The sequence below is a fragment of the Coenobita brevimanus genome, chromosome 109, assembly GCF_032717465.1.
Source record: "Coenobita brevimanus isolate Jiangsu-jjx chromosome 109, ASM3271746v2, whole genome shotgun sequence".
In the NCBI taxonomy this organism is placed as follows: Eukaryota; Metazoa; Arthropoda; class Malacostraca; order Decapoda; family Coenobitidae; genus Coenobita; species Coenobita brevimanus.
In genome coordinates this window covers 6,543,948-6,560,876 of record NC_137062.1, presented here as the reverse complement: position 1 = coordinate 6,560,876, position 16,929 = coordinate 6,543,948, and the positions used below count along the sequence as shown (strand labels likewise).

The 16,929-nt window shown below is 41.0% G+C and overlaps 1 protein-coding gene across 1 annotated transcript; it reads right to left on the bottom strand.

The window, feature by feature from the left end:
• Positions 1–3,044: 3,044 nt before the first annotated feature.
• Positions 3,045–5,022, bottom strand: LOC145417195 (uncharacterized). Its single transcript, XM_080285967.1, has 2 exons — positions 4,847–5,022; positions 3,045–4,260 (listed from the first exon to the last, which is right to left on the bottom strand). The coding sequence occupies exons 1-2, from the start codon at positions 5,020–5,022 to the stop codon at positions 3,045–3,047; spliced, it is 1,392 nt and encodes a 463-aa protein (XP_080142093.1).
• Between the last annotated feature and the right edge of the window lie 11,907 nt (positions 5,023–16,929).

Below are 16,929 nucleotides of genomic sequence, written 5' to 3'. Positions count from 1 at the left end.
TAATATAATCGTCTGGAGGCAGAAAGAATGACACTGAAAAATACGTCATCTGATGGAAGGATAAAAGTAGCCTATAACTGAAAGGCACAGCAGACAGGTATAGATAAATAATTAGGTAGATACGTACGGAGGCAGACAGACAAAGAGAAATGGATATAGTCCTATACCAGGAAAAAAAAAAAGGACGATGGTGAGGTGACTGAACCCCAGCCACTCAGTGTCGAGCAGCGAATCGATCTATCTCTGTCCTCCGCGCCTCCTGATTACCATTCTTCCTTAAAGTATAATATTATGCTTTTTGTCATCATAGTACTTTTTATCGTGTCTGCCTTATGATTTCTTCATACTTTGTTTTACGAATTCTCATTACTTACACACACACACACACACACACACACACACACACACACACACACACATACATACATGATACAGAATGCCTCAGTAATAACCCTACTCCTCCACCCAACATTACACTTCACAAACACATACCCGGTAAGTTACAAAAACACACAGCCACCACATCCATGGAAAACCTGCCGCCAAACTACCGTACATCTTTCCTGAACCACCATCAGACATCCACCCCTCAGATCCTACCCTACCCAGAGAGACACCAGGGCACTTAGACAGACTACGATGTGGCCCTCACCCTTCCCTGTTACAATACCAACCCAACATACAACTCACAAACAATCCACTATGCCCACACCGCAATGCAGCCACCCACACCACAACACACCCACTAACCTCATGCACCTCACTGTCACAACACAAATCATCCTTCAACAAAAACTTGCCGCACCCTCTCCCACCCAGCCAGGTACTGGTGTGTGGTGATTATTTGCTTGAAATAATTCACCCTTGGGGACGTCGTAATTTTTGGCTTTTCCTCGGGGAATACATAAGATATAATGATATTCACGTACTCTTTGTATGTCATAGTAATAATTTAAATGGAAGGAATTGTGGCGCTGCGTGATTGACAAGGAAAGCACCTAAACATTCCCACACATTTCGTCATGCAACCGTCGGTTTACAAATCCAGGTCCCTGTTCCATTTCCAGGTGCCAACAGACTGGGGTAAAAACACCCTACCAGTGGTGGGCCTGGGTGTCGAACTCGCGACTTCAAGTGTACTGACACAATGATCACCTTCAGTAATGTAGGCCAGAGTTGTGACAACATTCTTTACGTCAAAGAAGCTGAATAGGTTGTCCGCTAGTTGACCAGGCGTACCAAGGGTTTGACTAACACAAAAATTCCATTGTCTTGAATAAAGTTGCTAGTATCACTGCAATATTTGACAACAGCATTGCTTACGTTGAATCTGCTCATGTCACAGTTGTGTTCAATGATCCTTTTGTTTATAGCCCTAATCATGTCACCAGTCCATGCAAGGAACACTGTACAACCCAGCCCTCCGTCTATTTACGTGTCTTTTTCACCAGGCTACTTGACGCCATCCACGTCCATATGGCCCAGTCATGTCAGTCCCCGTTCATTCACACCAGGTTTACTCACATCCTTTACATCCATTCAGGTCAGCTCAAGTCCATTCAGGTCAACACAGAGATTTCAAGTCTTTTCAAGTCCAGTCAAACCTAATCAGGTCAATTTAGGTTTATCTAATTCATTTTAGAACCATTTAGGTTGCTAGTTCATTTATACTATTTGAGTCCAATACATTCATTCCAGTCCATTCAGGTCATTTTAGTCTATTCAGGCCACTTCAGTTCATGCAGGCCACTTCAGGACCATCACACCCATTGCCTCACCGGCCACCACCATCTCAGCCTATTGCCTTCACCCACTTCTCGCCCCTTTGATTGTCACGTGGAGAGGCAGAGATGCTGGTGGATGATGGGGCAGGGTGGCAGTAGTGGTGGGTGATATAGCTGTGGCATCAACAATGCCATGCTTACGTGGAAATAATAATTTCATTAATAAAATGAGTTATGACCCAAGTGGTAAAGTATGGTGGTGTGTAAGGTATGTCAGTGGGTGCAGAATAATTAGTGGATTTTACATTTAGTCTACTCTCCATTTCAGAGGCGGAGTTGCGCTGTTTATCGCAAATATCTCCTAAACGAATCGTTGGATCAGTATGGTATTTCAACACACTACTTTTGACATCCGGGCCTAATTTATGACCCTTAAACCATATTGCTATTTATGTTATGTGAGGAGTTTACTCGTGAAAAATAACAGAAAGTCGACTAGTCATGTTGACGCATTCGAAGGAAAGTGTTGCGCCCCCAACACCCTCCCAAACTATTCCTTAACTACCCCTACTTCTCCCCCTTCTCGTCCTCGTTATCCCTCCTATTCTCCCCGAGCTCCTCGCCTCCTTCATCACTCTTGTGTCCCTCCCTCATTATCCCAGCACTGTATTATAATGTAAGAATGTTATGTAGTTGTAGACGTATTCATTCATTCATTCATTGCCAGACGCCATGTATCCCAGACGGGGTGGCCAAGGGCTTAGAGTTAATTGTTTTACAGGGAGGGGCACTAATCCTCCACCAACCCCACTTGACACGTAGGGATGCCAACAGCATCTGGTGTTCCCAGGCGGTCACCCATCCAAGTTATTGATATGATTATTTGCAATGGATGCAAGTCGTATTTCGCATATAAAGTACTGTACATCAGGATGATTACGTACATGTAATAGAAGCTATGCCTATATGTTTGCAGTGTTTATGGTCAACCATTGAAATTCACGAACTACAAATTGTATCACTTGTTGCCTGAACCTTCTCGTAGAAGTTATTACTATTATTACAATACTGTGTATTCATCCTAGAATGTGAACATGGTCCAGTTGATATATATTGTTTTACCTGTCTCTATTTATATTATTACAAAATTATAAACTCCAATGCTCTATTGTATATGATGCGTAATATTCATTAATATATACATACATACATCGTCATTTTATTGTAAATACTATTACATACATTCCATTACATTTATTAAGTTGGAGCAATATATCATATTGTAGGAATAAAACTATGTAAACAATATAACAAAATTTATTAAACATCACTGTCAAAGAAGACGTCATCATCTTCATCATCACTGGCGATGTTGATAATAATGGGTTCCACTCCCTCGTGTATGTTGTCAGTCTTCCAGTATTCTTCTTCAAATTTGCGGGAGTGCTGAACAGCCCCCGTCCACACGTCCTTGTGTACCATATGCCTGGCTTCCTCCAATCTATCCTGTGGGTCCGTCCGGGTAAACCGTTGTAGTGTGGAGCGCACATGGCGCTTCATACAGCCCCATACATGCTCGATGGCGTTGAGTTCTGGGTGGCCAGGTGGCAACCGTATGACCTCGTGGCCCCACATACGGATGGTGTTGTCGATTTTATACTGGAGTTGTGGGCGGTTCTGCTGGCAAAGGAGCAGCAGCTCAGGGCGAGTGGCAGCAGGTGGGATGGAAATTTTGTGCTGCTCCAGCCATCTGATGAGGTCCGCCTTCCTGGTGGCTGTGGTAGGGCATCGACTCTCCTCTGTTAGCTGACTGTGGTAAGGTGCATTATCCAGTACAAGCACCGATGGGTCTGGCAGTGACGGAAGGAGCTGCGTTGTTAGCCATAGCTGGAACAGTTCTCCGTTCATTTCCCCATGATAGTCACCCTGGTTACTTTTGGCTGGGTAGCACAGGTAGGAACCGTCAACAAAACCTTCGTCCATGCCAGCTGCGACCACCACAAATCGCTCCCCTTCACCAGGTGGTACCTGATGACTGTAGGTGGTGCTGATGGGAGCCTGAGTGGTATCCACCCACTCCCTACTGTGGCCCATCCTGGTGGTAAACCATGTCTCATCCACATACACCACCGTTCTTCCCTCCTTCCGGTGGCGTTGTAGAGCCCGGAGAGCGGCTATCCGACTACACACCACCTCCAGCGATTCCTTCCTCACATACATCTTGCGTTGTGACACTCTGTATCGGAATCCCATGGTGTGCATGATCCGCCAAACTGTGGTTTCAGAGGTATCCTCGGGGATAATACCAGCTGTTTTCAGATCAGCTGATATGACACTGAGTGTGAAATGTTGTCTTTCTGAACACTTTCTGTGGATGTGGCGGCGTATTGCACCGACAGTAAAGTTGTCGAAGCATCCCGTGTAGGTTGTGGACGGTGGTGCTGGTGTGGAAGGGGAGGATGTGGCGGCTTTGCTGACAATGCTCCTCACTGTTGACACACTCGTGCCCATGATGTTCGCAACTCGCTCGTAAGGCCTGTGTGCATAAAGATCAGTGTTGTTATATTTTGCATTTCTTCTATAATATGACATTGCGACATAATACAGTCTGCCTTACTGTTATATATGTTAAGAAACGTGTACACATAACATAAAACAGAAACAAATTTGATATAGATAGCAAGTTCACTTACACAGGAAAGTCTATTACATCAATACTCGCATAATGCAAAATATGGTAGGTTATTATAGACATAAAAGACTCGAAGGAAAAGGGTCTTGTGGCTCAATCTTTACCCAGAGCCTTATGAACCAGCAGCATCTTACTTGGCTTTCACAGCCAGAGACCTCGTTCTCCCCTATAAATAATTGACTCCAAGATAATTGGTATAATTGTTATCCATGAGATCATTATGATTTTTTTGTCAGTGATTCTGCCAACATTATTATACACTTTTATAGCAACAGTACCGATTGAATATTTTTGGTGTAATTTTTACTTTTTATACCATTGTCTAGCAAATGCTCGAAAAAAATAAAGTGAAGTGGGTGATTATTATGCCCGCCGTATTCAAAGAAACACAGCACATATACTATAAACATGGACAAAACTATGTACTCACCTATTCAAACTTATGTAAGTTCGACCACGGGTGCTTTCCCTCTTGAACAAAGTGGCAAGACGAATGATAAAAGCTGTCCTGCATCCACGGGGGCAACGGGAAGACATTGTAGATACTGTTGTTAGTGGGCGTGCCTCGACAGTCAATGATCTATCCCCTGTACCTGCTGATGTCATAACCTCGGGAAGGGGAAGGGGGGGTACCTCAGAGAGGTGGGAAGTGATACGGGAGACTGAGGATATTCAATGAAAGCATAAATTGCTTATTAAAAATAAAAGATGAACAAATAAAGCAACCATGAACGATTTTATTTGGTTGCCCCAAAACAAAACTGACTTCATATTTTTGGTAACCGTAGATACATCGGTAATGATACGGCCATAACAACGTAATTAGCCAATGATTTTATGGTCGTTTGACCCACTCTGGTTTTCATGGCCACACACAACAGTAGGTAACTGTGTTAAATAATATTACTAATGTATGATAAGTATATACATACTGTCATATTCAAATATTATGTATGCAATTAGAATATAAAAAGAAAACGGAAGTGCAAAGATGGGAGAGGGATGGTGTGACTGGGAGTGAAGAGGGAAACGGGGAGGGGGTGAACGCGATATTGGGGGGTAGGGAACGAATGGTCAGAGGGTTGTTCAGGGTGTTAGTGGAGGAGCTACCCCACACAGTCGCACTCGTCCGATTTTGTATAACACCTTAAATTTGATGACTGGATTAGGCTTAATATCCTTCAGTAAACTCCTAATGTAACATATGTAGCAGTATGGTTTAAGGGTCATAAATTAGGCCCGGATGTCAAAAGTACGGTGTTGAAATATCATACTGATCCAACGATTCGCTTAGGAGATATTTGCGAAAAACAGCGCAACTCCGCCTCTGAAATGGATAGTAGTTCCCCATCTCGTTGTGAACCCAGTGGACAGCTGGAGATTTTGTTAAGGTTATGTTGAAGGTGTGCCTGTTGTGATATTGTGGTGCACGTGGTGAGTGTGTGGTGTTTTGTGGTGTGCTGGTGTGCATTGCAGTGTAAGTTGTATTTATTGTTGGTACTGTAGCAGTGAAGGGTGGTGGCCGAATCACAGTCTGGCTGGGTGTACTCGTGTCTCTCAGGGTAGGGAATATTCTGAGGGGAGTCTATCTACTGGTGGTTCTTGAAGGATGCTGTTTGGCTGCAGGGTTTGGATGGCTGTGGTGGCCAGGGCTGGGGTCAATTCATTTTTGTCATTTCAATTCAATTCTAATTCAGAATATAATTTGAATTAATGAATTCCAGTGCAATTCAATTCAATCGTAAAAAGGAAATCCTCAGTTCCAGTTCTGTTCAGTTTATTACGGTCGATATTTCACTCAGTTAAAATGTTTTCAACTCAATATCAGTTTTAATCTATCCAGTAACATTAATCTAACGGTTACTTCACTTGATATAGTTTTAACTTTTTTGTGAGAGCAAACTGTATATTTTACTGTTTATTTGAGTGTATTGTAAGTTAATTATTGTGCAATAATGAATTCGCGTAAAACAGTATAAAAAAATATTTTATCAATTCAGTCATCAGTTCATATCGGTTCATTGATATCAAATCCAATTAATTTCAGTTAGTTTTATTTTTATATTTTTCTCAATTCCAATTAATAATTTTTTAAATCAATTCCAATTCATTGTTTTTTAAATCAATTCCAATTCAAATCCAATTCATAGTTTTTTTTTTTTTTTAATCAATTCCAATTCAATTCCAGTTCAATTCATAATTGACCCCAGCCCTGGCGGTGGCTGTGTGTTCATGTTTGTGAATTACGGTGGTCAGAGACCAGTCACAGGTCAGCAGCGTCCCACCAAGACGGTCACAGACCAGTCACAGGTCAGCAAGTCCCACCCAGACGGTTATAGACCAGTCACAGGTCAGCAAGTCCCACCCAGACGGTCACAGACCAGTCACAGGTCAGTAAGTCCCACCCAGACGGTTATAGACCAGTCACAGGTCAGTAAGTCCCACCCAGACGGTCATAGACCAGTCAAAGGTCAGCAAGTCCCACCCAGACGGTCATAGACCAGTCACAGGTCAGCAAGTCCCACCCGCACGGCCAGATGGCCAATGACGGGTCAACAAGTGCCACTCTGGCACCAAAATTTAATACAACGGAAGGTATATTTAAGCGTCTAATTCTGCAACATTTTTATTAATAAATTAGAAACTGTGAGGATTCGAACCAGCGCTGGTAAGTACGTGGATACAGCAGCTTACCGACTGAGCTATCCAGCCACCCCAAATTTAATACAACGGAAGCTGTATTTAAGCGTCTAATTCCACAAGATTTTTATTAATAAAGTAAAGCAACTACAAGTCTGCGATCTAATCCAGCGTCTATTAATTTGTAGTCTCTCACCTCACCCATCATGTCACCGGCCGGTGTGAATAGAAAAAATACACTTTCAGAATTGTATATAAACATTGTTACACTTGCTGTTTACATATTTTTAGTGTAGTATCATGGATATTTATCCAGTAAAATGCCAGTGTCCGTGTGCTGCAAAGTCTACTAAATAAAGGCTACTTGAGAATAAAGGAATGGTTGTTTTGACTCAGAGTGATATGCCCGTGAATGATAAGACATGAAATGAGGGAAGAATTGTATTAACTCGGATGCAGTGAGAGAAATGAGGGTGAAAGGGAAAAATTGAAATCACTGGTTAACTTTTGGTACACAAAAAAAAAAAAAAAAAAAAATATATATATATATATATATATATATATATATATATATATATATATATATATATATATATATATATATAACCTAACCCTTGCATTGTTTTGCAGGTCATTCTTCCCGCCTTGCCATCACTGAGAAACATGAAGGATGAAAATATCTCAGTACTTAGTACAGACAATAATTGTGAGAATATCTAACAGTGTAAAGTAACTGGAGTGACATTCACAAAAAATACAGTGATAAGCCTGACTGTCATATTGTCAAATATTCTAGTCCGTTCGCCTTTCCTGCCTCCCATTCACCGGTGGTCTTACACGCATGTATGTGACCTAGTGGACTGAGGTGCATATCGTCTTTCGTGCCTCCCATTCATTGGTGTAATCATACACGCATGTATGTGACCTAGTGGACTGAGGTGCATATCGTCTTTCCAGCCTCCCATTCATCGGTATAATCATACACGCATGTATGTGACCTAGTGGACTGAGGTGCATATCGTCTTTCCTGCCTCCCATTCATCGGTGTAATCATACACACTTTTATGTGACCTAGTGGACTGAGGTGCTAAGCATCTTAACTTATGAGATCTGAAAAAAGAAAAAGACATGAACATATAAAACGCAAAATTAACAAAATATTGGTCCTTTTATAGTTTAAATACAGAAGAAAATACTTCTGCAAAAATGCATAAATATATAAATAATTCACAAAAATATAACTCACCAATCGGATGTAAAATCCCCCTCCCAGAACACTAAGCTGACCAGACTAGAGTCCTGTACTGCATAGGGCTGGTAAAGGAAGGTGTACAACGACAACAAAGGACAGGTCAGACACCGACAACGGAACAAAGAGTAATGAACATCTGAAGCGGAAAAGAAACCATGTCAGTCCACTAAATATTGCTTCCAAGATTTAATTCTGGATTAAGCTTTTGAGTTAACAGTTTCTCTTTCAAAAATGCATCTCCATGACTCCAAAACCTACCAGTATTTTGAAAATCATTCTCTGTAAAATAATGATAATTGTTCAGTGAGTAAAAGGACAAAAAACAATAAAAGAAAAAGGGAAATGAATTTCGGAAGAAGAAGTGTCTAAAGTAAATGATTAAAAAAATACAGACTGAAATAAGAAAAGGGGAAATAAAAGGGGGGGGGATTCAAAACCAAAAAAGAAAAGGAGAAAAAAAATAGGAGGACGAATGAAAACAAACACGTATAAAAGGATGTGTAAAGGTATGATGTGGAAGTGTAGACAGGTATAGTAGTGCCAGGCCGCTCTACCTATCTCCATATCGCCTCCTGCCTCCCTGGGTGTTTATAATGCGTTAATACTCTGCGCATTTTAACTTGGCCTAAAACTGCCATCACTCCACCTTGATCTTTGAGCTATAACAAGTGATAAAGACCAGAATACTGTGTAATATTCTGTTTACTTAAACATGGCGCAAAATTGCCATCTCTCAATTCTGGATGCAGAGGTAGAACAAGAGATTAACAATGGATGTCTTGCTATATTCTCGCCTGTTTAACATAACCTAAAATTACTAGGTCTCCAACGTTAATGCTTAGCTGTAACAATGGACTCTATAATATGGTCCTGGTCATCAACAAGTGCTACTGAAAGGATGTAGAACCGTAGTAGCCTTAACCTACAATTCACGTACGGGAAATTCACTGCAAAATGACGAAACCCTTTCCCATGTTGAGGTGGACGAACTGTAAATGTGGCCTAGATCTAATGTAGCTAATGGTCATGGTGGGGATGATGATGTAGGTTATTTTTGATGATAAAACAATACATGATTGGCTAATGATGTTGCCAATGACTGTGTGAATAGGCCTAATGATGGTGGTTGTAAGGATAGTGATGATGATGGAGACTGGTTTTGATGAAAATGATAATAATATGAATAATGCTGCTGCTGCTGATGATGCTGATTAACGTGCAAGTGGTAATGATAGTGATGTTTGTTGGTAATAATGATGATAACCTTACTTTATCTCACATCCTACTTCTCGTTTAGCTTGTAATATAACGAGGAAAGAAAAAAGAAAGGAAATACAGAGAATATGAAAGAAGTAAATAAATGCAAGAAAATTAAAATTGATAACAGAGAAAGCCAAAAAATAAAAAAATGGCTATATAATGGATAAATAAATAAGAGGATAAAAAGAACACAAGGGAGAAAAAAGGAAGGGAAGGTAGAAAGAATGAAAGAAATAACATTATAAAACAAAAGGCATACAAATGGAAAATAGAAGCCAATATAAGAAAGGAAATAAGTAATTATAATAAAAGTGTAATAAATATATGCAGGTTGTAACTCAGTCCAGGTGTAGTGGAGTGCCAGGCCGCTGCACCTTACTTCATATCCCCTCCCACCTCTCTTGTACCTTGTGATGGTGTACTATAATGCAGAAGAAAAGACAACTGGAAAAAAATGGTAATGATGGTGATCATTGTGGTGGTGGTATGATACTGGTTGTTGCCTGTTATTGGTGCTGATACGCATGATTATGGTGGTGGTGAGGAAGATATTAATGATAAAAAAAGGAGACGTCCAACAGCTGTTGAACTCCTGGCCTCTGGTGCAGAGACCCTGGCCGTTCATCTCTGCCCAGTCTCATCTCCTCCTTACTTCCTCTTGCCTACCACCTCTCTTGTAACTTGTTGATCAAGCCCAGTCTGTATGGCCGAGCAGACTCATCACCCGCAGGCAAGCTCCAACCCTGCAGGGCCTTTTCGTGCAGTGAATCGATGTTCCCTTGCGAAGGACAGAGCCTCGCCACAGCGAGACACAGGGAAAAGTCTGGAGGTTTGGTTCCTGGGTGGATGCCAGATTTGCATTTCTCCACCCAGTTAGAAGGGGCACGATACCTGGCCCACATACCCCGTCATTTAGCTATATGGTTACCACCCAGCGTTGTCAACAGTTCCTCAGCTACATGAAAGAAGTAGGCTTCACACAGTGTGGTCACCTAAAGTAGAAAGAAGAGCAATAAAATGTGACAAGAAAGAAAGGGAGAAGTAAAAAAAGAGGAGGGCAGACAGAGATTGAATGAGAAAGAGGATGGAAGAAGTAGGCAGCACTACATTAAGTGAATGGATGATGGTTGCCACCACCTACCACATCTTGTAACCTGTAATTCTGTAACGTAATGGAAAACAGTTGGCAGCAAGGTGAAAGAAGTAAAAGAAGAGTAGAAGAAAAAGTATGATTAAGATATAAGAACGTAAAAGACAAAAACAATTTATAACAGAGAAAGGAATAAGAAGGAGAATGAAGGTAAAAGTAAAAGGTAAAGGTGGGAGCAGACGCCATAAGGCGCTTAGCCGCGGTGTTAATCTCGGAAACATAGGCCTTTGAGCCTGTGGCGGGTTACTCACCCAATATTCTGGGATACAAGGCCACTGCATCATCCAGGTTGCCACAGTTACCTTCCCTAGGTGTTACCCTTGGTACTCATTTTATCTGCCAACCAACAAGGGGTGGATGGACACCTGTGTCGAGGAGAAAAATAGAAGTAAAGAAGAAAGAACTAAAGTAGAACAGGAATCAGCAGTAGCTGAATGGAAAAAAAAGAGAAAGAAAATGGGAGATAAGATGGACCAATACAGGAGCATCCTGGTGCATTGGGTGGAACTCCAGACACTACATTTGAGTGTCAGGCCGCTCCACCTTACTTCACGTTGGCTCCTACTTCTCTTGATCAATTGTTGCTGCAGTATGTAGTGAAGAAAGAAGGAAAACAGTAAAAGAAAAGCAAAAAGAAAGAAAAAGGGAAAGTGAAGACAAAGAAAAAGAAACATGAAAATGAGAAAGAAAAGGTGAAAGGAAAAGACAAAGCAAGAAATGGAAAGAATGAAGGAAACTGAGAAAGAAATAAAAATATAAGGACAACGAGAACGAACCAGACCATGAAAAGAAGGAAAAGGAAAGAAAGTCAGGAAGAAAGAAAACTGTGTATAAACTTGGTACAGGTGTAGTAGAGTTCCAGGCCACTCCACCTTGCGTCATCTTGCCTCTTACCCCTCTTGTTGCTTATGGTGATAGTGGTGAAAGGAAGGACGAAAGAAAACGAGTGATGAAGAAAAGGAGAATGTAAGAGAATAAAGTGAGGAGACAAACATAAAAGAACAATATAATACCCATTCTGGGTGATTTCAGTGTTCACCACCCGCTTTGGCTCTCCTCTCCTTTCACTGCTCCACCTCGTGAGCAAGCCTACATCTTTTCAATCCTTAATGACTTACAGCAACTTGTACAGCACCATACTCGTATCCCTGACCGTCTTGGACAGAGATCCAACGTGTTTGACCTCTTCCTTATGACCACCACAATTTTGCCTCAGGAGTGAGAGAGAGAACGTTAAGGAAATGCTAACGAGGCGCTGGTGGAATGATGTGTGTGTGTGTGTGTGTGTGTGTGTGTGTGTGTGTGTGTGTGTGTGTGTGTGTGTGTGTGTGTGTGTGTGTGTGTGTGTGTGTGTGTTGTTATGACCCAGACAGGTACAACACACCACCACTAAGCAATTCACCGTAAAGACAAGTACCATCCGAGTCGTAAACGAGGACTGAATTAGGGAAATAATGATCACACGTTTCAGAATGGTTTTAGTTCCGACTTTTATTTCTATTATTTCCTACCCTGTGAACCTGATGGTTGATATTGGTGTTGGCTTTTACTGTAGCATTCTCTTTATCAATGTACTTTGCCGAGAGAGAGAGAGAGAGAGAGAGAGAGAGAGAGAGAGAGAGAGAGAGAGCAATGCGTAGTGACGGGAAAGAAAGCAACGGAAGGAAAGCGGAAGAGGAAGGGAGACAAATTACCCTGCGCTATTTCAAACCTACCTACCCTACCTTACCCCCTCTACCTTACCAAGCATTAAAAGCAAACACTCTTTGTATTCTTTTAACCACTAATGTCGGGCATTTTTGCCGCATAAACAATGATCCAGCCAAAATCTGACGTGTGATCCGACACGAACAGCTTTATCACTTATGTGGCCTTTTTTTTTTTTTGTTACAGGTTTCAGCTTCGTTGTCGGATACTTTCATATATTTAACCTCACCATTACGATTGTCTGCCCTTAGCTGAATATCGGAGTGTGACTGGCAGAAAAAATAAATATAAATGACACTATTATAATGAAAGGCAAAATAAATATTGCTTCTAACGCCTTCACAGCCAGATGTCTCCTTCTATGCTGAATAAAATCATATGGCGGCAGTAAGAATTATATGAAAAGTTGTCATCCTACTGAGTGAAAACGTGCGTCAGAGAGACCTGACAAAATTACCAAACGTGATAAGTGCAGCTGTACAATAGCGGTCTGCAGTTTGTTTACACAACCTTGAAACTGTTTCAGATCCTAATGATATTTGACTAACGAAGCAGTATTATTCAAGCACGTTAGAAGGACTATGATCTCCATTACCTCGGAATCACACACGTGTAAAAGGGTGATTGACCGAAAATTCTAGTTAGCTCTTGCATTAGAGAGTGTGTTAGAAACAATGGTGCCAGTGTGTGGATAGTGTGTATTGTGAGTGTGTAATGTAAATAATATATTTTGTCCATCCTGTCGTGTCAAAATCATCACCACCACCTCCATCACCATCATCACAAGCCTGCATCTGTAATTGCAATATGCAATACCATTACCACCACCGTCATCATAAGCCTGTAACAGTTGCAGCAATATCTCATACATTGTCTTCTGCAGGATATTGTTAAAGGAGTTTTAGCAAATAAAAAATCACATACAAGAGAGGTATGAATGGGGATGGAGTGTCTGAAGTGAGTGATGCATGTGAAAGACTAAGTTTATTTTGTATTGTGTGTGTGTGTGTGTGTGTGTGTGTGTGTGTGTGTGAGAGAGAGAGAGAGAGAGAGAGAGAGAGAGAGAGAGAGAGAAGACATGGTGCGAACATATTTAGGCATATAAAAGGACATACTACCAGAACCCCGTTTAATTCCTTTAATATCGGCTGATGACATGTTTTTACTCTGCCTTGCGCCAAACAAGTTCGCTTACCACTGGGAATCCTTATGAAATCTAGGACAGTTTGGATTTCCAACCCTACTCTTGTGGTGCACATAGGTCGTGAGACAAACACGCCACCACTGAGTCACGTAGCTCCATCACACTGTATTTCATCCATACATGCAGTGCTATTACTCTGACTTCCTCTCCCTCTCCATCCATCCTGTCACTCCGCCACATCCTGCCAGTTCACAGGTCATGCCTTCCTAGCTCTTTTCTTTCCAGCCTTCCTTCTACCATTTCCTTCTCCCCCGTCGTTACTCCTTTTCTTCCTCTCTTCCTTCACCCTCTCTCATCCATTCTTCTGTCTTTCCCTCTTTGTTTTATTTTTCCCCCTCCTCCTCCGTCTCCAGCTTTGAATTTTCCCTGGCACCTGGAACCTAAACTTCTGCCGAAAAATTTACAGGAAAAAAATGGCCGGGGGGAGAGTTCAGAGAGAAGGACCTTGGCTTCCGAAATTAAGTTCAGGTTATTGCCATGAGACTGCTGGACTTTTAATGAACTGCATTATATCTTTGAGGCGGATCTTTACAATTAAATGAGAAACTTGGAAGGAAAGTTTTAGAAAATATATTTCTGTCTTCTTTGCCCAGATGGATACTGTTTACTTCAGCTACATATTCTAGTTATTTTATCTGTACCATTTCTTCTCAATATACGGGAAAAGAATGTAAAAATATTATCTGGAAATTACATATCTAAGAGGATATGCTGGAAAAACTTTGAAGTTTCTGCTAATTATTCGATTGGTTAGGGTTTGGTCAGAGTAGGTATGGTGTCATCTAATACTTAAGAACTCACTCTTATATTTGTGTGAAAAAGATTTCTTTCTATCTATCTCTCTATTGCCAGACGCCTCAATCCCGTTTGGGGTGGCCACATACAAATCGCCTCCAAGTCGCCCTGTCCCCCGCCATTTCACTGCCCTGCTCCCAACTCACACCCCCCTCTCTCATATACCTCTCCACCCCATCCCTCCATCTCATCCTCGGCCTCCCCCTCCCTCTTCCCCCCTCCACCTCACTCACATACACTCTCTTCTTCAGTCTTTCACCCTCCATCCTCTCCACATGGCCAAACCACCTCAGTGTGTTCCTCATAACGCTTCCTATCACATCCACATCCACACCACAACGCTCCTTTATATCCTCATTCGTCAGCCTGTCTCTCCATGTGACTCCACAGGCTCCTCTTAAATAACTCATTTCCACTGCTCTCACCTTTGACTTGTGTCCTTCCAGCAATGTCCAAGCTTCACTTCCGTACTTTCAATAATTCACACAATATATTGATTAGATGGATACACACAAATTATTGCTAAATCTGGATAGGTGACTGGTGGAATATTGGCCTCTCTGTGTTTTCTGGAGCTGTCAATATGAAACCTAATGACATAAGTAAGCGTGTAAGAGGCAATATGGACAGGGAGAGATAGGAACCTCTTCTATGCTCATTTCATTTTAACTTGTCCTAAAATTGAAAACTCTTCGTTTTCAATGCTGAAAATGTAATAGATTAACAATAGATTATGATACTAGTCACAAGGAGTCCTATGGAAAGTTTCAGAGCAGTATCTTTGACTTATTTTGTTATCAAATTACGCGAAATAAGCCACAAAAGGATGAAAATATCGGCCGAGTTAAGGTGAGTGCACTACAGTTGGAGTTGACTTGGATGAGGTGCGAACGTTGGATGACTGAGTTGGGGAAGGGGGGGGGGGTTCTGACTGACTGGATTTGTAAGTCAAGTGGTAGAGTACTTGACTGGTACTGGAAAGTAATTGATCTTAGAAGTCACAGTCTTATATGTTGATGAAAAAATCCGTTTCTCGTAAAGTAAGCGTGATAGAGCAGAAGTGGATATATTTTTATGAAAGCACACACACACACACACACACACACAAGAACTGGTTGAAATGGAGACTCACAATAAATTGGTTGAACGAGTACACAGGCTTGAGACGGCTTTTCAAAATGAGACTGATGAAATTAAGAAACAGATGTACTTGCAAAAGGAAGAAATAGAAAAATTAGGAAAGGAAGTCAACAAGAAAGACTTAACCATAGGTGAGCTGACAGTAGAACTGGGTTCACTTTGGAGAAAAATTAGTGAAATGGCAAGTACAGTAATCAACCACAAGAGTATTATGGAAGAGTTCAAAAATGATACAGAGACACTTAGGCAAGTAAGCAGTCTGATAGACCAGAGCAGTGATATTGAGGAGAAGATAACACAGGTGAATGAAGCTGTGCAAAGCTACAAAAATGAAAACCACATATGCTGAAATGGTGAAAGTAAAGAAAGACTTAGAAACAAGGATGGAAGAAAAAATTATTAACCCGCCCCGTCCCGACCACTTTTTCACCACTGGTACCCCCCAATCCCGACCATTTTTGGACCCAAATTTTTTTTGCTAAAACTTTCGCTTTTGGTCAGAAACAATGGTCAGTCACGAAGAAATTGTTCCCCGGGGTCCATAAGTGCCCTAAACTGGTATACCTTCGTCACACCTGGTACCGTGTTGTCTGTAGGTGGTCTGAGCTTCTAACGTTTTCTATGGTATTATAAGTCTGGGAAACCAATGAAAGTAAGTAGATATGTATTTATTACAAACATAAAAACATGTGATAAAAGAGTAAATTGGATTTTATACAAAAATAGAGCTGAAATAAGCATTGTACCATCGTGCGAAACGAGCAAAATCGGGCAGACTGGTCATGATGAATTGCTAACATTCCTGAATCATGATACATATCATTTTTTCTACTTACATAATACATCTACAATAACATTATACCATTTTACATTTTATTGAACTGTTTTTACGTATTCACAGGCCTTTCGATAACATTTAGCGTAATGTTAGCGCTTATTTACGTAGTGAGTGAACTCGCTGTGACTGTTGTTTCAACTCGTATTGTGTTTTTTCTACTTACATAATACTTTCCTAATAACATTATACACTTTTCAACTTTAGAGAACTGTTTTGAGATAGTTTCAGGCCTTACGTTAATATTTAGCATAATAATAGCGCATAATAACACAGACAGTGAAGTCGCTATGACTACTATTTCAACTTACAACCTATTTTTGTACTTATATAATAATTCTCCACTAACATTGCACATGTTTACAGTTGATATAATTGATATCACACAATTTCAGACCTTACGATTCTACTGAGCGTCATATTATCGTGTACTTACACAGTGAGTGTTATCGCGATATCATTTGTTTCATCTTACACTAGTATTCAACTTATAAATTACCTTACTACTAATATTACAACCTTTTCCACTA

Bases quoted from the DNA above. Each gene is read 5' to 3' on its own strand.
- LOC145417195 (XM_080285967.1), bottom strand. From the start codon at position 5,022: ATGACATCAGCAGGTACAGGGGATAGATCATTGACTGTCGAGGCACGC. The intron at 4,261-4,846 runs GTGAGTACATAG...TTATGCACACAG, and splicing joins ACTTACATAAGTTTGAATAG to GCCTTACGAGCGAGTTGCGA.